At 60.6% G+C, this 21,722-nt stretch overlaps 1 protein-coding gene and 1 long non-coding RNA gene across 7 annotated transcripts; one reads left to right on the top strand and one right to left on the bottom strand.

Moving 5' to 3' along the window:
- Positions 1–1,365: 1,365 nt before the first annotated feature.
- On the bottom strand, positions 1,366–20,075 carry GGA1 (golgi associated, gamma adaptin ear containing, ARF binding protein 1). 6 transcript variants are annotated; one of them, XM_082740174.1, is made up of 17 exons: positions 19,625–20,075; positions 15,809–15,893; positions 14,526–14,601; positions 13,439–13,537; positions 12,351–12,474; positions 11,841–11,941; positions 11,097–11,177; positions 9,939–10,079; positions 9,774–9,855; positions 8,545–8,658; positions 7,624–7,776; positions 5,013–5,077; positions 4,407–4,573; positions 3,759–3,952; positions 2,827–2,996; positions 2,473–2,583; positions 1,366–2,385 (listed from the first exon to the last, which is right to left on the bottom strand). In XM_082740174.1, exons 1-17 carry the CDS (start codon positions 19,665–19,667, stop codon positions 2,275–2,277), a joined length of 1,917 nt encoding a protein of 638 aa, XP_082596300.1. In that variant the 5' UTR covers positions 19,668–20,075; the 3' UTR covers positions 1,366–2,274. The 6 variants fall into 6 exon arrangements, with proteins under 6 accessions (XP_082596300.1, XP_082596299.1, XP_082596302.1 ...); XM_082740173.1 differs by having other exon boundaries at positions 4,407–4,609; XM_082740176.1 differs by lacking the exon at positions 2,473–2,583.
- On the top strand, positions 19,640–21,389 carry LOC309869323. Its single transcript, XR_014314118.1, has 2 exons — positions 19,640–20,103; positions 20,953–21,389. It is a non-coding gene; the product is annotated as an uncharacterized lncRNA (long non-coding RNA).
- The last annotated feature ends 333 nt before the right edge of the window (positions 21,390–21,722 follow it).

The following is a 21,722-nucleotide window of genomic DNA, read 5'->3' on the forward strand; positions in this document are numbered from 1 at the left end:
AGACAAGGAACCAAAAGGCAAGAAAAGGCAGCCCCTCGCTCAAAGTCACATAGTGTGCCAGGGCCCCCACTGGGAGCAGAGAGACTCCCAGCCAAGGCTGTGCACAGGCCCATCCCACTCTGCAGCCCTAGCACGGTTTGCACGAGACCGCCCCCCGCCCCAGCTGGTACTCCGGGACCCCGGGACTCCGGGACCCCGGGGCAGGAGCGCCAGGAGCAGGGTTTCATCTGGGTTACAAGAGCCCTCCTACTAGTCTTTCGGGGACATCACAGGTGTCCCCGCGGAGTCTGGCCTGTTGGGGAAGGGAACAGGAAGCAGCCACGCGGCTGGGGGGGTGCAGGGGTCAGGGCACCCAGAAGTCCCACTGCAGGAGGCCTGTGTCTGGGGTGGGGGTTGGGGGTTCTGCAGGGACGTGAAGCTCTCCCACGCGCACCCAGCAAGACCTGGGGCAGATAGGCAGCCCTCCTCACCTGCTGGATGGAAAAGAGTGAGCATGCTGGGCTCTGGGAAGACGTCCCAGTGGCGTCTGCCGGAAGGGGTTCAGCCCGGGAAACAAGTAAGGCAAAGTGAAACTGGTTTTTTGAAATATAGGACTCCCCATCATGTGCTTGGGAGGGGAAATGGTGGGCGGCCTTGCCCAGGCTCGAGGGGAAGCCTTGCCTGCAGAACAGCACGGGAGGGCTGGCCCCACACGGCTCAGCAACCCCCCCAGTGAACCGCCCCTTACTCCGATCCTTGCTGGCTGAGAAGCTGAGTCGTTCCTGGGGACCGGACTGGAGCCTCCGAGGGAAGAGAGGACTCTGGTAGCACCGGGGGTGGGGGTAGGGGGGTGAGCCAGCCGCAGCTGGGCCTGGCAGGGGGCCCAGTGCAGCATCCCCAGGCCTCTCTAGAACTGAGCTGCCATTAGCACCCTGCTTCCTGGGAGCGGCCTCTGGGGAAAGCGAGAAGAGAAGGCGAGGCAGGGCCCTCTGGGGCCTCCACGAAGTAGTGTTTGGAGGGCTGAGAGCAGCAGGAGGAAGTTGTGAGCAGCCGGGGCGGGGGGGGGGGGGGGGGGAGGTCGGCTCCCACTCAGCATCTGCAGCAGCTGGGGCTCCTGGCAGGCCTGAGCGGCCACTCACTTCCAGCTGGGACGGCTCTGGGCCCGCCGCAGCCCTGGGCCCTCTCTGGTGACTCAGCACCACCACAGGCCCCCATGCAGGGCCTCTTCCGGTGAAGGGCTCAGGGATGATGGGGGGCGGGGAGACGGGGGGGGGGGGGCTGCAGCTCCAAAGACTGAGCCAGAGAAGCCTGCGGGGCAGCCCCAGGGCCCTCCAGCTCCTGGACCCTCATCTCCCTCCACCTCAGAAAGGCCAGGAGGGCAGCCGGTACAGGAAAAAAGGACGTTTTTATTTCCATAAATACTCCTGCTCTCACTCACACACCCACCCCACTCAGCCCCCCGACAGATGGATGGGCAGAGGGGAGGCACCCCTGGGAGGCCCCAGCAGAGGCTGGCGACTGAAGGAGATGCACTGAGGAGCTCCAGTGCAGGGCCTCCCTCGGCCAGGAGCCCTGGAGCCCAGGAGCCCTGGGGCACCCGGCTCCGCCACAACCTCTGCGCCAGCAGCCACAGCCCCCACAGCTCCTCAGGAGGCCTGATGGCAAAGGGGGCAGGTGAGTGGAGTGAAACCCCCATGAGAAGTGGGGGGCACATGAGGCTCCCCCAACTGGGCCTCCTGAGATGGTGACCCCAGGGCCACGGAGAAAGAAAAGCAGAGTCAAACCACACACCACAGAGTGCAAAGAGCTGGGGGGGCAGGCGTCACCCCCCCAGTCACCCGGTTCCTATGGAAGAGACCTGAGCTGGTTCCTGCACCAGCATGGCCCCCCAAGTTATGGCTGGGCCTTCCCATAAGGCATAAGAGAAAGGTGGGGATGACCCCACCCCGGGCTGGGGTCGGGGCTGGGCCTGACGTCTTGGCCCCTGCCTGACAGCCATGCTTCTCCCCCATGACCCCAGGTCCTTTCAGGGCCACACAGCTGCTCCCTGCTCCACGCTCCCCGCTGTGGCGAAGGTCCCCAGCAGTGAAAACCCAGGCCCAGCCTCCTGCTGGGTTCAGCTCCGCAGGGGAGGGGGACGAGGAAGGAGGGGGGCCACAGGGGTGAGGGGAGAAGCACCAGGCCCAAGGGATCTCACCATGGGAATAAAGGGTGTCCGAGGCCACCACAGCCTCCCACCCAGGCTAGACGGTGCCCGGTCCCGCTGCCCTCTCCTCTCCCCGCCCCCTCCCTGTTCTAGAGGCTCCCCCAGGTCTCGGGTGGGGGGAACTGGTCCACATCCCCCATCTCGTTGTAGGTCTGGTCGCCCATGGTGAAGAGAAGCTTGTAGCGGAGCCGAACCTTCTCCTGAGGCAGAGATGAAGGCAGAGTCAGGGGGAGAGAAGAGGCCGCCCCACCCCCACAGCGGTGCACAGTCACAGCCAGGCCCCTCACCTTCTGGGGGTTGGCAAGGAGCAGGACCTGGGTGATGGCTGAGGGGTGGACGATGGGGTTAAATGCTGGCAGCTCCGTGCCTGAGGGCGGCTGCAGCTTCACTTTCATGACCTGCAGACCGTAGGGCAGGACGGCACCCGGCTAGCCCGGCTTCCTGGCCCCATCCTGGTGGGCCGGGCCCAGTCCGCCTGCCAGCTCCTCCTCTGGGGGTCCCGGGGCTCTGTCCTTTGGTTCTCTTCTATCCCCTCATTCCCAGAGGGACCCTGTCCCCTGCCCCCCCCCCTCCCCGCCAGCTGGCTCCCTTCCAGCCCCAAGTCACCCTGCCTCCAAAGGAGGGAGACATGCGTGTGTCACCTTGGGAACAGCTGACTGGAAAACGATGTTGCGGATGGGCTGGGGGGCGGTGCTCAGCATGGAAACCACCACCACCAGCACGTCCGAGCGCCCGGGCAGCGGGTCTCGCGCAAAGTGGAAGAGGACCCGGAAGCCATGCTGGTCATACACCGTCACTGGCAAGATGCTGCCTGGCAGGGGGAAAGGGAGGGCTGATGGGTGGTGCTAGGCCCGAGCCCGGGCCAGACCAGCCCACTCCTCACACCCAGCTCCCCGCAGGCACTCGCCGAGCTGCTGGGAAGGGGTGGATGGGTCCGGGAGCTCAGGTCCCTGGGTAGCAGGGCGGCCAGGGGCTGCAGGCTGGCACCCAGATGGGGCAGGGACACTTTCACTGTGTTGGTGGTGGCAGGACACCCACCCCAGACGGGGTCGCAGCTAGGACTCCCGGAGTGCTGGAGCGCAGGCCAAGGGGTTAGCTGGGGTCACGCTCTCGCCACGCGACCCCGGGATGGTCACCCTGCTGTTCAGGGTGCTCCCACTCCCCACTTCTTGGGAGCACTGGGGGTGAGGCCCTTGGTGACAGAGTCGTCACGAGAGGGACAAGGCCGAGAAGACCTGCCCGTCTTCATCGGTCTGTTCAAGGCCTGGGCTGGGCTGGCCTCCCTCTTGCTCCTGGGCAGGGGCAGCTCAGGCTTGGGCCTCCAGCTTGAGCCTCATTTAGTTTCACGATCTTGGAGAGACCCTGAACCTCTCTGTCCTGGCCCTGCCTTTCTGGGGAAGGCGCACCTAGCAAAAAATGTCCTCCTGCCTATGGGAGCCCGGGCTCTGCGGAGTGCTCTGCCCTCACTCTGGCAGAGGCCCCAAAAGGGCAAGGGCCTTGCCCAGAGCTCCCAAGTGGACGGCGAGGGGGTCCCGGCCCAGCCCGTACCCGCTGGCGCCCCCAGCCCACTCACTGGGTTTGATGGACTCCAGGGGCACAGTGATGCTGGCCAGTGAGAAATCAGTCGTCGTGGGCTGTTGCAGAGGCCCGGGGGGCTCGGGGGAGGCGGCGTGGAGGAGGCTGGGGGCGCTGGAGCTGGGCGAGCTGCAATTGCTTTTATTCTGCAGGTCCCGAAGTGTGAGCCGGGGGGCCGGTTGCTGCTTCTCCCTTGTTGGGGGATGTGGCATTGGGGTGTGAATCTTGGGGGGCTGAGAGATCAGGGGCACAGGAAAGGCTGTGCTTCCTGACCATCCCCAATAGCCAGCTCAGATGCCTCCTGTCTCTTGGGCCTTGGTCTCCTTACCTTGGAACAGGCAGCTCTTGCTCTCCTGCCCACCACCCCTGCCCTGTAGGGCGCAGATCCCCCTTCTCCCATAACCTCTGCTCCACGGGACGGGGGCCCTGCACCTGCCCTGGGCACCACCACCTCCTCTAGCCCAGCACAGAGCCAGGCACATGGTGGTCCTCCAGCAGCTGCTGCTCACAGGAGCACACAGGCACCGGGTCTCTCCCTGCTGGGCCTGGGAGAGCCCCGAAGCTGCCACCCATGGGGATGGGTGGGGGACAGAATGGGCGTGACTCCCACCCCACGTCAGCCCGGGGGGGTGGGGGTGGCGCTCACCACCGCACTTGCTGGGACTCTGGGGGCAGTGACTGCTGCAGGAGGGTCTTCCCCAGGAGATCCAGGTCGTCCAGACCACTGCTCGCTGGCAGGGGCGTCTGCGCGGAGGGCTGGCTGTCCGTGTTGGGGACCCGAGGCGGGGCTGGGGGTTCTGCGCCATCGGAGGACTGTTGGGCATATACAAAGCGTGCAGACGGGGAGAGCTGTGCTGGAGAAGGAGCAGTCACTGGAACTGCCCTGAGGCCCCTTCTCCACCTGGCAGGTGACATCTGGGGAAGCAGCAGCTCGGAAGGGGACAACATTCCTGCTGGCCCACACCCCTCTCGTGGGCTGGCCTGATCCGGGGGTCTAGTCTAGAAACCATATATTCCAAGGACCTTAAAGTCGCCCTCAAAAGAAAAAGAATGGGGAACCCCATCACAACTGAACACGGAGACACAGGGAGAGGGTGCGGGGGTGAGGAAGCACGCCGGCCCTCCACCATCCGCGCACGGTGCCTTAGCCCAGGGCCCCCACGTGGTCCTCCCTCCTCACTGAGCCCTGCAGGCTGCCTGGCCCAGTCATCCTCCCACTGGGACGGCTCAGGCTGCTTCCTGGCCCTCCTACCTGGAAGCTGTTCCATCCGGCACCATCCAAGCTTGGGCCTGGAGGAGGTGTGGGGTCGCTGAGTCCTGCAAGGAAGCGAGACGGAGGTGAAGGAGACAGATTCCTGAGCAGAAGCACAGGAGCTGGGGGTGCTGCGTGCTGGCCTGGGTATCGCTGGCGCCTGCCCACCTGCATTCCCCTCGAGAGGCTTAGCTCAAAGGGGAGAACCCACTTTTAGAGGGAACCAGTGGCAGAGCAGAAGCAGAAACCAGAGAGCCCAAAGGCCCATTCCCCGCAACCCTTCATGCTTCCGTGCCTGCCACTCTAAAGCCATCTCCACCACTGGACCCCAGAATTCTGTCTTCAAAGTGCGCTGGCGGCTGGCCAGCGTAGGGGTGGTGGGGAGGGAGGGAGGGTGGGAGACACCAGGTGAGAAGCTACGGACAGGAGGCACCATTCTGCACTCCCCCACCCACCACAATGGCCTCTGAGCGTCCAGGTTGGGGGGCAGGTGGAGCCCCAGACTCTGAACAAGCTCCCCTGGCTGGGCTGGGGTGTCCCCACGTGCACACTGGCCGGCGGAGCTGGCGCAGACCCTACAGGCCCTCTCTGCCCTGGCCCATGCCCACAGCGCGGGCTGGCTGGGGCTGAGGGGAGCCGGCGGCCCTCCGCATGGCTCTGCTCGCCGGCTTGCCGTACGGCAGGTCACCAACCAGTCTAACCCCTGCCAAGTTCACCACAGGCTTTACCTAGGGAAGACAAGTCATCCTGTTTCTAGCAAATCCTGCAGGAGCAAGCTGCAGCCTGGCGCAGGCAGCTCAGAAGACTCGGTCTCCTCCGGGCACACCGCCCCGAGAACCGGGACGACACGGGGGTGGCCGCTAACATTTCCCACACGTACCCCCGGCCCCTGACACGTCAGGCTCCTCAGGCACGGGGCTCACTGACTCCTCGAACAACCATGGAAGTCGGTGTAGAGATATCACCCCTCTTTCCGGGCTGAGGAAACGGATGCCAAGAGGGGTCAGGGAATCTGCCCCAGGCCACGCGGCCGGCAAGGGGCAGTATCGGGGCCTGAACAGAGTTTGTAACCTCCTTATAGGGGTGGGAACGCAGCCCGGCCAGTCGGCTGTGTGACTTCAGGCTGGTGACAACCTCCCTGCGCCTCATCTGTAAAACCAAGCTGATGACAGCGTCTGCATGAGGGGACCACGACAAACCAGCCCTTCAGAGGAAGTGCCTGAGCAGGGCCGGGACACCCTCCTTGGCGGGTGGGAAGTCCGCGTGGCTTCCCCTGCCCCCAGCCCTCACCCTTCCTGCCACAAAGAACCGTTTAGGACAAGCCCCCTCTGTGGTCCTGGGGCTTCCTCTATTCCGCCAAGCCGGGCGGGTGCAGCTCTGGCACTTGCGGTTCCTGTTCCCACATTTTCTCTGCCTTTGAGTAGAAATGAACGGAAGCTGGAGGCTCAGGGCTCTGCTGCAGGCGCTCAGTGGCTGGACAGGAAGTACCAGGCACACCTTGCTTCTCATGAGGTGGCAGCTCGGTCCCTGCTGGTCACCGGGGGGCCAGGCCCCACTCTCCAACTGCCCCGTGGGGCACCGGCCACCGGGTGCCGGCCCTGCTGGGCCACCTGAGCCTGGACATCCTGTGGTCAGACCCTCTTAGGCAGGGTGTCTGCTGGTGGTCCACTGTCCCCCTCCTTTGTGTCCCATTCCAAGTCCCTATGTCCCTTTCCTGGCCGAGGAGGGGAGTTCAAGCAGCAGAGAGGCTCAGAGAGAGGCCTTAGGATCAGAGCGCCTCGTTCTAACCTGCGCGCCCCCCTTAGGGCAAGTCACCCCACCTTCCCAAGCCTTGCTTCGCATCTGTGAAGCGGGGACGTCGGTGGCCCCTGCTCCTTGGAGGATGGTCTGTGATACGACGGTGCGGTAGCAGCTGTTAGGGAAGCCCCCTGCCCAGTACCCTGCCCAGGACCCCGGCACATGAGCACTTTTTCCGGTCCGTCAGGTTGGGTTTTTAACCTCAGACTTGGCTCAAGAGAACACAGTCTGACTCTTGCCTCCCAAATCGGTTCCCCAACAAAATCTTCCAGATTCTTTTGACAGAGCTCAAGCTCTCTCTGCCTTTAATAACTTCAGGTTGTCACTACGGTCCTCTACTTCCAAGCCCTCAGATGGGGCCGCTGCACCAGAAAGCTAGACTCCTGACAACTGTTTTCCCCAGGAGTGCGCCCAGTTCCCCATGGGCTCTGGAGCCCTGCGCGTGGCCTATGGTCTAGGACCAGCATAGGGCACAAGGTGCCTGGGGCTCTGGTGTGACAGGGCCCGCTATTGCTCCCCACTTCCCTGCGGGTCTGCTGCCAGCCTGTGCCCCATTCTCGGCTCTAACCCGCTGCAGGGAAGTCCCACTGGTTTCCCGGGGGCCACAGGAGCCCAGCTGTGACGGGCTCACTGGAGGTGGGTTTAGAAGCTGGCTGGCCTCACCCACGGACTGAGAACTTGTGTCAGCTCTCTAACCTCCCTGAGCCTCAGTCTCCTCAGTCGTGAAATGGGCCTAACCCCCACCCCAGCCTCCAGAGGCCTCACCCACTCCTGCAGCTGCCCCGCCCTCCTCCAGGCCCCGCCCCCTCCTCACCCAGAGACATGAGCTCATCGTCAAGCAGGGAAACTGAGGTGCTAGGCTGCTCAGGGCTGGCCGGGTCAGCAGGGCGCGTGGGCATAGGAGGGTAGGCGGTGCCCGCAGGAGGGAGATCCAGGCCAGAGAGGTCCAACAAGGCTGAGGTGCTCCCTGTGGGGAAAGGAGTCAGGCATGCCCTGGATGAAGGACAGTAAGGCTCTTGGAAGCCAAGGTGCCTGCGGGGGGCGGGGGGAGGCAGCAAGCTGCACCCCTTCCCCTCACAGCCCTCCTGCTTCCTTCCCCCTCTTGGCCACACTGCCCTGGCTCCCAAATCTGCCACTAGGCCCTTTGTCTAGCCCATGGTGTTCCTCTGTCCAGAACCTATTTCCTCCTTCCCTCTACTTGGCCAACGACCTCTCATCCTTTGAGATCTTGCTTGAACTCTGCTGCTTCTGTGTGGTGCCCGCCCCCGCCGCACCTCCCACGCCCCAACAGGGCCTCTTCTAACCTCTGTGGTTAGAATAGAGAACAGACACCTCCATGGCTGTCCCTTCACCCTGACTGGAGCCGAGCCCGCAACTTCTGTGTCATTCCCTCCCACCAACCACCTTTTGAGAAGTGACTAGGCCTGGAGGGCGCCATCCAGCCCTGCACAACAGGTACCAGATTTATCAAATGAAAGAAATGTCTTCCCTCTTCTGTCCTTGCCAAAACCTGGCTCCCAACCCCCTCTGCCCCACGTCCACACTTTCCTCCCCACAATAGCTGCAGCCTGGGCATAGACGCCCTCCAGCTCTCTCCCTAGAGGCCTTCCCCATCTTAAGGGGCCAGGGTCACCCTGGCAGTCCCAGCCCCAGGCTCTAGAACCTGCGCTTCCCCTCTGGGCTCTGCCCTGCTCCACTGCCAGGCCCCTCCCGGGCGCCCCCGCCGCCCGCTCACCAGGCAGGGAGCCGGAGCCGGCTGCCGCTTCGCCGTTCACCTCCTCCCCCCTCACCAGCTGCTTGTACAGGCTGATCACCTGCGTGAGGTTGTCGTTGGCCTGCAGGATCTCGGCTGGAACACGCAGGAGGAGAGACTAGGCTGAAGGAAGGTGGGGGGCTCTTGGGGGAGAAGAACACCCTGTGCCCATCCGAACCCTCGTGTGAGGGTGTGGGGCCGGGAGCAGCCCAACGGCTCTGCTCCCTCGGACCCTCTGCCACCTCCCCTTGTCCAGTGTCCCTGCCGCCCTGACCATGACAGCACACTCTGGCCTCCAGGTCTTGGCACTGGCTCTGCTGCTCTGATGCCCCGTGCATCTCTGCGTGGCTTCTTTCCTGCCTGCCTTCAGGTCTTCACGCTAAGTCCCCTCAGGAGGCCTTTCATCACCCCTCCCCACTCTGTCCACTCCCTGCTGGCTGGTCTCTGCGTCCCTGATGACCACCTGAGAAACGACCATTCTCACGGCCTTGGTTCCTTGTCCATCCCCTCTCCTTAGGCTACACGCTCTACTGAGGACGTGGTTTTGGTCCATTTTAAGCACACCACGTCCCCAGGGACTAGAATAGCACCCGGCATAGACTAGGCCCGTACCAACATCACGCCCTCAGGGGCCGGGCTCAGAGGGGTCCGGGCAGCGAGTCCCATGGGCAGGGACCATGCACTTGGCACAGGGAGGCCCTCAGTGGGCTTCCAAGGAGTCAGGGGCTGAGATGGTCCCCAGACTGTGGCCCCAGAGACTCTGGCTGACACAGCAGCAGAGAATAAGGACGAGAACCTGATCCGTGGCAGCAGTCATGGGGCCCAGCTCTGGAACTGCTCTGGTCTGTGGGATCTGTGCTCAGCTTCTGGCCCTTACCTGGAAGGCAGTGTCTGGGGAGAGCCCCCAGCATACCCTGGCTCCGCCACTGTCAGGCTCGGTGACCTGGGCCAGTCCCTTCTCCCCATTCCAAGCTGTTCAGCTCAGGAGCAGCACATGAAATGCCTGAGAAGGGACTTGGCCCCTGGGTGGTCCGGTCACCCTATCAGCCCCTGCTCTCTGCTTTCTCTTTGATGTGGAGGAACCCAAGGTCGGGGCTGGAGAAGGGGGCCCCCTGGTGGCAGCTCCTGCCAACTGCAGATACTTAACAAGGCCTGGGAAAGGAGAGAGGGAAGGAGGCAGAGGAACAGGACCGACTTAGCCAGGGGCTCACCTAAGGCCTCGTCATTGTCTTCTGTGTCACTGGCCAGTCGGAAGAGTGTTGGCCGCATCCGCTCACAGCGCTGGTACAGCTCCTGGGGCAGTAGGGTTGGGGGCGGGGGGGTCAGGCCAGCAGGGGCCTAGAGAGGGCAGGGGCTGGGCAGAGGAGGAGGCGCACCTTCATGAGGTCCTCGCTGCTGCGGGCTGAGGCCCCGCCCTGGCTGTGGCTCATCACCATCTCGGTCAGCAGTTTCACGTTGTTGTTGACCTCCTCAATGGCGCTCACCCGCTTTGAGATCTTCTCCATCCGCTTTTGGTCCTAGGGAGGCCACCGCCCGGGGAGCCCAGGTCACGCCGGCTCTGAGCCACGCACTCTAGAGTTCGCACTGGCTTGCTGTGACCCTGCTCACGGGGTTCGTGCCCACCACAAGGCCCTCTAGACCAAGAAGTCCTCTGCCAACCCTATGCTCACTTCCTCTCATTCTGCCGACGGTCCCTCGCCCCTGGCCTCCACATGAGGCTGTCAGAACGGCTGGGGCCCTCAGACACCACCTCCAGGATCACTCAGGAATCTGGCCCAGGTGATTCTGGAGGACCAGAGCTGCAGACCACACGTGTGGCTCTCCGTGACCCTTGCCCTCCTTGCGTTTGTCCTTTGAAAGGAGGAGCCTACACTCAAGAAAGAAAACGGGGGCCATTAGGCCATCCAGTACAACCAGAAGCTAGGACAGGGAACCTCCCACCCCAGGCCCCCTGTGCTGACTATATAAGCTCCTTCCTTGAGGGATGGAAGTTGGGCTTGTGCTGTGCTGTGCCATAGTCACCCTCCTTGTGGGGGGCCGCCCCGACCTCCTGCTGCACTGTCAGGGCGCACAGCTGGCCCTTGGGAGACAGCCTGGGACTCCTGCCCTGCAGGTCTCCAGACCATAAGCTCGGATGACCTGCCCTCGTCCACACAAAAAGTTTCAGTGCGCACCTTCAGCGTCCGTACACTCACTTAGAACTTAAACACGCACGCTTCTCTCTCTTGTGATAAATATACGTACAGAAGTACCTTACATAGAGAGAGGCCTCATTTATTTCTACCTCTTGTGGAAGAGGCCGTCAGCCTCCCAGAAGCCCAGCTAGAGCAGGCTAGCTCGGCTGCTGGGAAATTCTCCCTCCATGTGGGTCCTGGCTCTGCCCACTGGGCTCCCCCAGTGAGTTCTTTCTTGGCTGGCACAGCCCTTTACGGGGCTACCACAGGGCTCTCGTACGCACATACACAACGCCCCCTCAGTGGCCCAGCTCAAATCCCGCCTCTTCCTCCTCCCCGCACTGTGGGCTTGGCGATCACCTCCTGCACCATCTCCTTGATGAGTTTGTTGGCTGCTCGGAGGTCCTCGGGGTGGGAGCTCTTCAGCAAGCGGGCCAGCATCTGCAGGGACAGAGGGGCACACCTGGGACACCAGTACTGGGCCTGGGTCTTATCCCGGCTCCCCATGTCCTCGCTGGGGGTTGTGGGGTACGTACTAAGCTCTCCGTGAGACAGTGAGCATCTCCCGAAGCCTAACTGGGGAGCACTGAAACACTGCATGTGAATATTCCCTGAGAAAATCCTCGACAGATGGTACAGAATGTTATGTTATTCTCACCAGAGAATCTTCTGGAAGGATGTACCAGGAACTCAACAGTGCTTACTCTCTAGGTCAGGACGAGATAAGATATTTGCTTTTTATCTTACCTCCTCCATAGTGTTTAGTTTCTTGCCCGTGAGCACATGCTTCTTTAACATGAAGTTAGTAAAATTATCATCACAAGGACTCAAGACAAAAATATGCAAACTCTTGCTCAACCTATGAAATGCCCTCAAACTAATCCCAGGGACACCAGACGTGCGCTCGTGTCTACTGAATGCTAGGACTCTGGGTGGGATGTGCTCAGAGCACAGAAGTGCTTCACCGACCCTCCTGTCACCCACTTCGGTGACCCGGCCCTCATGAGCCCCTGCTTCGGGGCGGGACAGCCAGCGCCGGGAGCTCAGACCCCGTAGGCCCTGAAGGTCCTCCTGTACCCCTCCTACCCGCCCCTGGAGCTGCACCTTGGACTTCTCCTCGTCTTCGAAGATCACATTCTTGGGTCGTGGAGGAGGAAGAGGAAAGGTGGCATCATCTGGAAGCTTCGGGTCAGACTTCACAATCCCTGGAGTAGACGGTGGTGGGAAGGCTGTGAAAAAGGCCTCGGGCCAGGGTGGGGGATGGGAAGGGGGAGCAGGCGAGGGCAGGAGGGGTCTTTCTCCAGCTTGCCGGCTCTGGACTCTGGTGGGCCAGGGCTGGCTCGGAACTACAGTGTCGAACTGCGTGGCGGAGTCTAGGCAGACATATTTTGAGGCCACTCTGTGGGGGCCACTCTCTGAGGAGAAGTCTGACCCAAATTCACCTTCCCTCCACCCAACCTAGCTTCAGACAGAGCCATAGAAAGGCCCCACTAGCTAAAGCTTCTTGAAAAGGTAAAGGAGAGCCCCATGACCTCACTGCCAGAAGCTGCCAGAAGCCCCAGCTCGGGGAGGAGGGGCGAAGGCGCTGCCCACACCTCACCCTTGGGCCCTCACCCTGCTTCTTCAGCATCTGGTAGGCCTCGGCGATTTTCACCTCCTCGGGCAGGCCGACCGTCCAGCTGTAGAGGAGCTCCAAGATTTTGTTCTTCACCTTCTCTGACGTCCTCGAGCCCAGGTACTTCAGAGACCGAGGGGAGAGGAGGCCGCTGCCACTGTCCAGCCCCGCTCGCTGCAGCCCCAACCCCCGGCCTGAGCTGGCCGCCTCCCCAGGACTCCCTCTGGAAAGCTCAGCCTGCAGGGCCCTGGCATTCCCTCCCTGCCCCTGAGTGGCCCAGTGCACACTGAGCTCACCTCCGAGCGCCGCTGGCCCACCTGCTAAGCAGGGATGAGAGAAGCGGCACCACAGCGAGGATGCAGGCTGACCCGGGGAAGGCGCAGAGCCCAGTGCCCGAGGCCAGCTCATCTAGGGCTTAACCCTGCGACCTCGGCAAGGAGGAGCCACCTGGCTGGGGGTGGGCCAGGGAAGGGACAGGTGTGGCACCACTCAGCGGGTCCCACTCCCAGTCTCTTAGCAGCAGACTAGGCTGTGGCAGCTGGCTCTCACACCAGTTGCTTTGTGGGAAAAGAACGCGGGGCTGGCAGGGACATTCAGCTGCTCTGGTCAAGAGGGGCGTACGAGCGAAGCAGGGGCCGAAGGACTGGGGTCTCATCCAAGGGGCCTCAAACAGGTGCATGTACTATGGGAGGACCCCCCAGGCCAAGGCTGGGGCTGGGCCCATTAGCGGCTCCCCACTTAGGTGTGGGGCCTCAGCATCCTGAGGTGGGGACAGGGAGACCTTCCACTAGACCCTTGTGGGGGGCACTGCAGTCAGGTCCGTGGGGAGAGAGCAGAGCTGGGGTGGCCGAGCTATGTGCATGCCCTGCAGTCACCCCTCACCAAGCCTGGGCAGCCCCATCTGTGAGCAGGTCCAGAGCCGCCGGCCAGCAGGTGGCCTGGAAGCCCCCGTCCCAGACCCCACGCTGCCCCGGACTTCGCTGTGAAGTGTTTGTGCCAGACTTCTAACGGGGGCCGAGCAGGGGTCCTCCTTCCCCAACTCCCCCAAGCGACAGTGCAGGCCTGAGCTGGGGCTCAGAGCACCCACCTTGGGAGACACGACCTTGATGAGCTCGTTGAGAAAGCGGAACTTGCCCACCTCGTCATGGAACCTTTTGCCGCAGCTCTTCATGCATGTTTCCAGAACCTGGGTTGGGGGGATCCCAGGGAGGGAAGTCAGAGGAGACAGCCTCCCCTCACACCTTGGTCAGGGCCCAGGAGCTCAGGGGTGGGCATTTGGAAGGTAGGGGGGAATGACTCCTGAGGACCAGAGGACTCTGAGGGTCAGAGCCCTGAGCCTGACTGCCACACCCCAACGCGACCTCGAGGGCTGGTGATACCTAATAGCAGTGCCAGGGGAGCCCCGCTTTAGCCTGCCCATGGAGCAGCACTGCTTATAAATGATTTTCCTGTGATTTTTCTTTGATGATTTTTTAAAAAGTTCAACAGGCACCATCTACTTTGCCTTATCCTACACATCCGTGCCCTCAGATATATCTGAGAAAACCCTATTCCATCAAAATAAATACGGAACTATGAAAAGAAAAACTGTTTACCAGCCAAGATCAGCCATGCTCTACAGTGGGCTGCCGTGTGGCCCATGCCTGGGGGCCACAGCGCACCCCCCAACCCAGTCTTCCGCTGATACAGCTTTGAAAGCTCTGGCCTGAGCCCAGCATCAGCACTCAAACTGTCATGGGAAGGGCAGCACCGTCCTGGGTCTGGAGACCCCTGATGCGCTCCACAGGCTGCACACTGCTCCTGGGACCTTTATGAATATGCTGGTTCCTGGGAGCAGATACTGAAGTTCAGGTTCACCGAGCCTGGGGTGCAGCCCTCATTCAGCATGTGCCCAGCCTCCTGGAGATCTGACACAGGTCTCGAGCAGGGAACCCCTGGGCCAGACGATCCTCGGGCCTTTCCCCCCAAGAAGAAGCCTAACTGTGTAGGGGCTGGCGCAGGAGGCCACGGGCCCCCAGGGGCTGGCCCAGACTCCCAGTCTAGGCCATTCTGGCACTACTCCTTTGGGTTCTAAAGAAGAGCCTGTCGGGACCCCAAATCAACCTCAATCGTGGCCTCCCCGGGTGCCATCCCCATGGTCAGGGCCCAGATGGCACCCTCTCTCCCCTTCTCACCGTCAGGGCTTGGATCGCCTCCCACTCCTGCGGTGACTGGATCTTGTGAGCCAAGAGCCGGGTGGCAAGTGGAGGCCTGGACAAGAGGAACAGCACAGATCCCAAATGGCCAGAGTCCGAGGCGCCCCAGGGGAGGGCTGCCACACCACCCTGCTGGGACCGCAGCCCTTGGCTGCATCAGCAGGGCAGGGAGATGCAAAGGCCCAGCTTCTTTTCTGGTCTGATGGGGCCAGAGATGGCAGCCCAACAGGGAAGGACCAAGCAAGGATGCAGAGCCGGGGACCTTCAAAAGGCATCAGCTCAGCCTCTTAGCTGGCTTTGCTGAGAACTGTGAGCTGGAGAGGGGGCCACGGCCTCCAAGGGCCTGGTCTGGGAGTACACCATGACAATGGACCATGAAAGACAGGCAGACAGAGCTCCCTGGGACATTTTGCTGGGCGAAGGCAAAGCAGCTCACAGTGGAGGTGGTGATACCATCTACTAGATCACAAAAGACCCATCACCGGTGACCGTGACACTGAACATGGACAGAGTGCTTAGAATGGATGAAGCACCCCAGATGCCTTTCCCTGCACAGCCTTCAATGGGGCCCTTCAGAGTCGACAGCCCTCTCGCCCCCATTTTACAACAGAAAATATGGAAGCTTGCCTGGCTGACTCAGCCGACAGAGGGACAGGACTCGCACCCCAGCAGCTAGACTCCGGGTCGCGCCCATCATGCTGTATGCACGGCCTCCCAGAGCACAGCGCCTGCACGGGGTGGCATGCTGTGCTCCCCAGACTTGAGCACCACCTGGGGAGCCTGCTAGCAAAGCCACCCCATGCTACCTGTCACTCTAGCCCCTGCCTGCACCAAACCCCAAATGTGCATTAATGACAAGCACTAATTCTAACGCTGGTGGTTCTAACACTGGTGGTTCTCGCTCTCCCTTGCGCAGACGGCCCGCTGGCCTCCTCCCAGCTGGGGAGCATGTGCCAACAAAACACTGGCTAGGGCTCAGGCGGACCTGGGCTTAATTAGGTCCAGGACTACCACTTTCTTTGTGGGGAACCCCCGAGTCCCCTGGACCTCAGCTTCTTCACTTGTACGATGGGTTCAGCGAGGCCCGGTTTACAGGGGGCGCGCCTTACAGTAGTGGTGCCATCCTGAGTTTGTGAGCTCGTTGAGAATGAAAATGGAGTTGCAACCCACTCAAGTCTCTGCCTCAGGCCAGGGTGTGGAGTGGGCACGCAGGCGCACGGTGGATTCTGTTGAGTACGTGAGCAAAAGAGGAGGCCACCTACCCCTCAAAGTCCTCGTTAAGCTGCTCGCAGAAGCCGTTGATGCTGGCCCAATTCAGTTCCTTGTTCAGGGGGTTGGTGGCTCTGTCTGCAGGAGGAGAGAGAGGGCCCCCGCAGCCTGGTGAAAGGGTTCCTGCCTCTCCCGCTCCCTACTCTGGCAGCAAGGTTGGCAGGTAGGGGACGGGGAGAGAGGACTGAGCAAAACAAAAAGACTCCCCTTGGCTTCCTGGCCCAAAAGCTTCAAGACCTGAGCGATTATCTTTCGGCTGGATCAGTGGACAGATGAGCTCCCGTACATGGGCTTCCCCTTGTGGCCTCCCCCCAGAGAGCCCTACTTGTAGAGATGGTACTCGGGGTGGAGTTCCCCCGCTCCCCAGGGCTCCCATCTCCGCAGCTGCATGCCTGTCCGCCTGCCTGCCTGTACCTCCTCTGATTCTGCTTCAGAAAGTGTCCTCATAATTCTCATGGAATTTACACACTCAGATCCAGAGGTAAAAAAAAAAAAAAACCATAGTTTGGCTCTCAAGGAGCCATGTGGCTGGGAAGTGGGCCAAGGGAAGCTAGGTTCTCAACACAGTGTGAAAAAAGGGAGGTGAGGGAGCCACGAGCAGGGGGCTCAGTTGGGCCTGAGGCCAGGCAGGCTGCCCGGAAGAGGCAACACTCAAGCAGGAGTTAACGGGGCTGGGGATAGCACAAGGGCTGTGCAGGCGGAGGTGAGATGTGGATCACTGGGCACAGAGCAGGGCATGAAGGACCTTGGTAAGGAGTGCGGCTCAAATATCACTTCCTCCACGAAGTCTTCCCTAACCCAGGCTCTTGCCCAGGGGGGCACGGCCGGATCAGCTCTTTCTCGTGCGTGCCTCAGCTCTGACCTTCATCAGAGGGCCCAAGCCCGCCGTTGTGCGGCATCCCAGCCTCTTGGGCACAAGCCCGTTTCCCCTCGGCAACCGAATGAACGAAGGAGGGCTCAGCTGCTGGCAGGTGGGCGCGGGGTCTGGGGGAGTCTGAACCCAGGTACAGGCAGTGGCCAGGAAAGGGTACAGGCCTACAGGAGAGGGTGACACACCAGGCCAGACAGTCACCTCCCTGACACCCAGCGCTGGTTAGAAAACAATCAAGTAGCTAATATAACTTCCCTGAACCTCTATTTCTCCATTTGTAAAACTGGAGTGAAACGTGGACTGATTTAGAGGACAAAACTCGTGACATAAAGTGGGGCCATGGCGACAGCCAGAGCTGGATCCTTATCACCTTCCCAGAAGCCTGTCTCTAAGCTTCTCCCTATCCTGGCCTCTTCTGCCCAAGCCTGACATTGAGCCGGGGTGTGGAGGGAACACAGCCTAGCAGGTGGGACAGAGAAGGATCTGTGGATGGCAGGAGGCTGGGGACCCAGCGTGTGGCGCCTGCCCACTTGGGTTCTATGCTGTGGTGGGAGGCCCAGAGCTCTGGGATTCCAGTGCCTGGCAGCCGTTTAGTCCATTCCTATTTATTCAAGAAATATTCTGAGGGCTGGGGTCACAGAGGTGAAAAAGACAAAATTCCTGCTCTCCAGGAGCTCAGAGCCCAGCAAGAGAAACACCAACGACTCAGACAAACAAATAAACAAGACACTGCATGCTGCTGTTAAGCACCATAAAGAAAATCAAAACAAGGAGAACGTATAGAAGGTGTCTTGATTGGGAGGGGGGCTGCTGCTCTCTCGGGCAGAGCTCTCGGAGGAGGCACAGCTGAGCAGAGATCTGAATGAAACATTTTTTCTCTGGGTACAAATCTCTGTTCCAGGAGCCCTGCAGAGCCCTCTTGTCCCTGGGCGATGAAGCCCCTGCTGACTGCCCAGGGATCCAGGAACAGACGCTCTTGCCCCACCCCCAACCAATCTACTCAATCTACCCCAACTACTCTGCCTTCTAGTCCTCTAGTGTGGACAGAGGCTGGGGCACACCCTTCTGGAGTTAGAAAGATAGAATGGGACTGGCAGGGAGACCCTAAAACGGGAAGTCCCGTACAAGTATCGGACACATGAGTCTGAGTGAGGACAGAGAAGCTAATTCTAGAAACTGTTCCCGAGTCAGAAGCCAGTGAGGAAGAAGCGAGGGCATCACGAGACATCAGCTTTCTCCCCTGCATCTGGCTCAGAGTGAGAACTGCTGGGTCCAAGAAGGCCTGACCAACCTCTGTGGCCTGGGGCCCCAACCCCCAGCCCTCTTACCTCCACCTGGGGGGAGCACTTTCCCTGGCAGGAAGCAAGGGAGAACACCCAGGGAGGGCAAGAGGGAAGTCTTTCACAATAGGGCACGACTCTACCCTGTCACTCCACGGTGGTGACAATATCATCACTTATCTACCAGAAACTACTCTTTACCTCCAAACCAATGCTGAGGGAAGAGCTTATAATTTGGGTGGGGCACAAAGGGGAAGAAAAAGAGAGAATGACTGTGGCCTCAGTCTATTGAAAATCCAGCCTACTGCCAAACCCGGGTGTCCTGACTCCTGTTTCTCAGATGAGACTTGGGACTCTCAGAAAATCCCCACTGTTGTTAAACCTGACAGTGCTTTGTATCACCTTCAGCTCAAGTCCTGAGGTTTGTCAGATCTGTCAGCCAGGGCCCTGCCCATCCTCCCAAGCTGCTGCTGGGAGCTGGACACTTGTGGCATTCTGGAACAGTCTCGAGGGCCACCTAGTGCTTCCTTTCCACGCCATCCCCCTCCACTGACTAGACTGACTCTGAAACATGTCTGGAAAAGTGGTGGTTCCAGGGCCAACCTCAGGGTTCAATTCTGCTCAAGACTAGCTCAAAAAGGGCTGACTGTGACCTCAAATCACCCTGCATAGCTCCCTGGTGTGCCAAGGGCCTGAACTGAAGGTAGATGACCGACGGGTCCCTGAGGCCCTGACACTGACGTGGACCCAGGAGAGAAGAGACCTGGGAGGGAGCTGTCATTAGCCCAGGGAGAGTCCAGCGTGGGGCTGCGTGGGGCTGCGAGAGCCGTGGAGCTCCATCAGCAATATGGGATAGGAGGTCTGACTAGTAGGAACCATTGCCTGAGGACACACACAGAAAAGCGTTCAGGGGCCTCTGGAGGAAGGTCAGCAAGGGCTGGGAATGGGGTCTCGGGTGGAGGTACAGAACCTGAGGGGCTGGGCTGAGGGTAGTGACAGAGAACTTGACATTACTTCTGGAGTCTCAAATGGGACCCTCCTAAGCCTGTGTGGTTTAAGGGTTTCTCACTGTGTGGCCAGAGCTTGGAGGATCTGATGGGCCAGTGAGTCCTCCTTTCCTGGGCGAGGAAACGAGCAAATTTGAGAGGAGCTCCAGGATCAAGGAACGGATAGGAGGGAATCACGCCATGCAGGGCCAGAGAGTGGAGGACTTGGGCCCGGAGAGAGTAGGGTCCCTCCCTCGGGGAGATGCAGCCCTAGGGCCGCTGATGTGCAGCCCTAAGGCCGCTGGCTTTCCCCCTCCCGGGCCTAAAGGAAAGACTTGGGGGTCCGACACTCGGTGGAGAAGTCTGGGCCTCAGGGGCTTAGACACTACGGTCTCCGTCCTGGGGGTTCTGGGCGCAGCTCACTCCTCCCCGAGGGTCGCGGCCCACAGGTCGGATGGGTGGGCGGTGCCCGCTTCCACCGCGGGCCCGCGCTGCTAGTGGGGTCTTCCTTCACCTCAGGGTCGGAAGAACCGGCTCCCGGCACCGCCTCTCCTCGGCCGGAGGCGGAGCGTGGGGAGGGGGCGCCGCGTACCCCGCCCCCGCCGGGAAGGGGCCCGCCTCGTGCCCCCGGTTCCGGTTCCGGTCCGGCCCGCGCCCCTCCCGGACACTCACTGATTCGCGCCTCCAGAGTCTCCGGCTCCATCGCGGGCTCCATCCGCCACGGGCCCCCGGCCTCGGCACCGCCCCCCGCCCCCCGCTGCTCTCGCGGGACCTCCTCGGCACCGCCCTCCGCCGATTAAAGGGGCAACGTCCGCCCCGACGCACGGGAGCGGCGCACAGGAGTGCTCGGCACCATAGAGACGCGAACGAGCTCGCCTAGAGCGTCACCAGCTCCCCTAACTTCTCCCCCCAGGTGGAGTTGACGGCGCGGGAGGGACCCGGCGCCTGCCTTCCCGTTCAGGGCGCTCAAGTCGAAGAGGAAGCGCAGGGACTGGGGGCCGAGAGCTCTACCATGGAAACCTCACGGGACGCTGTAACTCGTTCTGCGTCACGAAGATGCCCGTGACCGCTTCCGGAAGAACGCTCCGCGGCCATGTTTCTGAGGGGCTCTGAGGTCACTTCCGGAACCCTGAGGGGCTATTTCCGCTTAGGTGCGAAAGTGGGAGGGGCCCTTAAAAGGGCAATGACGTACGTTGGTCGCGGCGAAAATGACAAGTTAAAGTTTGTTGCGGGCTTACAGTGTTCCAGGCGTTGTTCTAAGCACTTTTTATGCATGAATGCGTTCACTCCCACAACAAACCCATGAGCCCATGAGATAGTTTGAGGGCACGCAAGTGGCAGAACCTAAACCCCGTGCTGTCTCTGCATTCATTCTGCGATCTTTTAATGAACTCTGCCTTTGCTTTGCGCTGGAGGAGAACCGGAGGGGAAAGGCGAGGCCGGATATTTATTACAGTGCGGTAGCGGAAGCTGTGGGGTCGTGGCAGCTCAGGGGGTTGCCCCGGCTCCACACTGGAGTTGAGGGGTCTCGGGGATGAGGCAGGGGCTCTTGTGTGGGGAGGTTTCACGGAGGTGACATTCAGCAGAGAGACAGACGGGTCTCTCCGGATAAACCTGGTGCGGAAGGGTCTTTCAGGTGGAGGGAACCAAACGTTGCGGGGCCCGCAGGGCCCGCAGGGTCCGCAGGGTCCACAGGGTAGAAAGAGTAGGGTGCGTTTAGAGAATTGATAGCATGTCCGTAGGGCCCCAGAGGAGGTGGGCCTGGAATTAGGCCAGGGCAAGATCATGCAGGTCCGTGTTTAGCTTTTTTTCAGTAAGCTTTGTTGGTGTCGTGGAAGAGTTTTGGTGGCGACAAAGTCAGGCTTTTGTTTTAGCGCGGTCCAGGCGGCAACAGCGGGGAGACGGTACCGGTGGGGGCTAGTCTGAAGTCAGGGAGGGCGGAATGGACACACTTCCTAGCCACAGTGTCTTTTCTCCTGCCGTTTCTCCCTCCATCTAAGGTCTCTCGCCTCTGGCTTTCCCACCTGCGGCCGGTGGATCGCAAGATGACGTCATGCCCGGGGGGAGCCGGTCCCCGGCTCCCAAGTCCTTTGCAGTCTATCGCCCTCTGGCGGCCCTCGGGGGAACCAGTCCATAGCGCCCTCTGGAGCCACTCAGGCCCGGGGAGGGTTAAAGCCGCAGAGACCGGGAAATCTGGTGAAGCCGGTTGGGCTTGGTGAGCGCCTTGAAGGACCTCGAGTCACCTTGCAGAACTGCAGTGACCTCATCTGGGAGATGAAGGGGTTAGGCTGTGCTGGGGCAGTTTTTCCCCTAAACTCACCATGCAGCTGACTGAGATGCTTTTCTAAAATTCTCCCCGCAGGCCGTTAAAATTATGCAAGAAAGTGATATGTACGTTTATTGCATTGCTCAATAAAAGCCGTTAAGGTAATGTGTACTTCGACCTCTTTCTGCTTCTTTTTTTACTGAAATGAATTATCCCAGAAATAAAAGGCAACCGTATTTACCGTACTGATTTAAGGGCAGTCAGGAGTCAACTTTTTTAAAGGTAGCCTAGATTTGACCTGGATTCAAATTCTGCCTTCACTGCTTTCCAAGCTATATGACCTTGGGCAGTCACTTAGCCTCCCTAGATCTCAGGCTATGATTTCATCTGAAACATCGTTGTGAGAATCCAAAGAAACGTGTCTGCAAAGTGAACCCCCCCAACACATGCTTCCTACCCACTTTCTTTGCTGAACTTTTCTCTTTAGTACTTATCTTTATTATG

Source organism: Mustela nivalis (genome assembly GCF_964662115.1).
Source record: "Mustela nivalis genome assembly, chromosome: 7".
Classification (NCBI taxonomy): domain Eukaryota; kingdom Metazoa; phylum Chordata; class Mammalia; order Carnivora; family Mustelidae; genus Mustela; species Mustela nivalis.

Coding starts and splice junctions, on each gene's coding strand:
- GGA1 (XM_082740173.1), bottom strand. CDS start 19,667: ATGGAGCCCGCGATGGAGCCGGAGACTCTGGAGGCGCGAATCA. Junction 7,777..8,544: donor CGGCTCCGGCTCCCTGCCTG/GTGAGCGGGCGG, acceptor CTTTCCCCACAG/GGAGCACCTCAGCCTTGTTG. Junction 3,953..4,406: donor GAGTCCCAGCAAGTGCGGTG/GTGAGCGCCACC, acceptor TCCCCCAACAAG/GGAGAAGCAGCAACCGGCCC.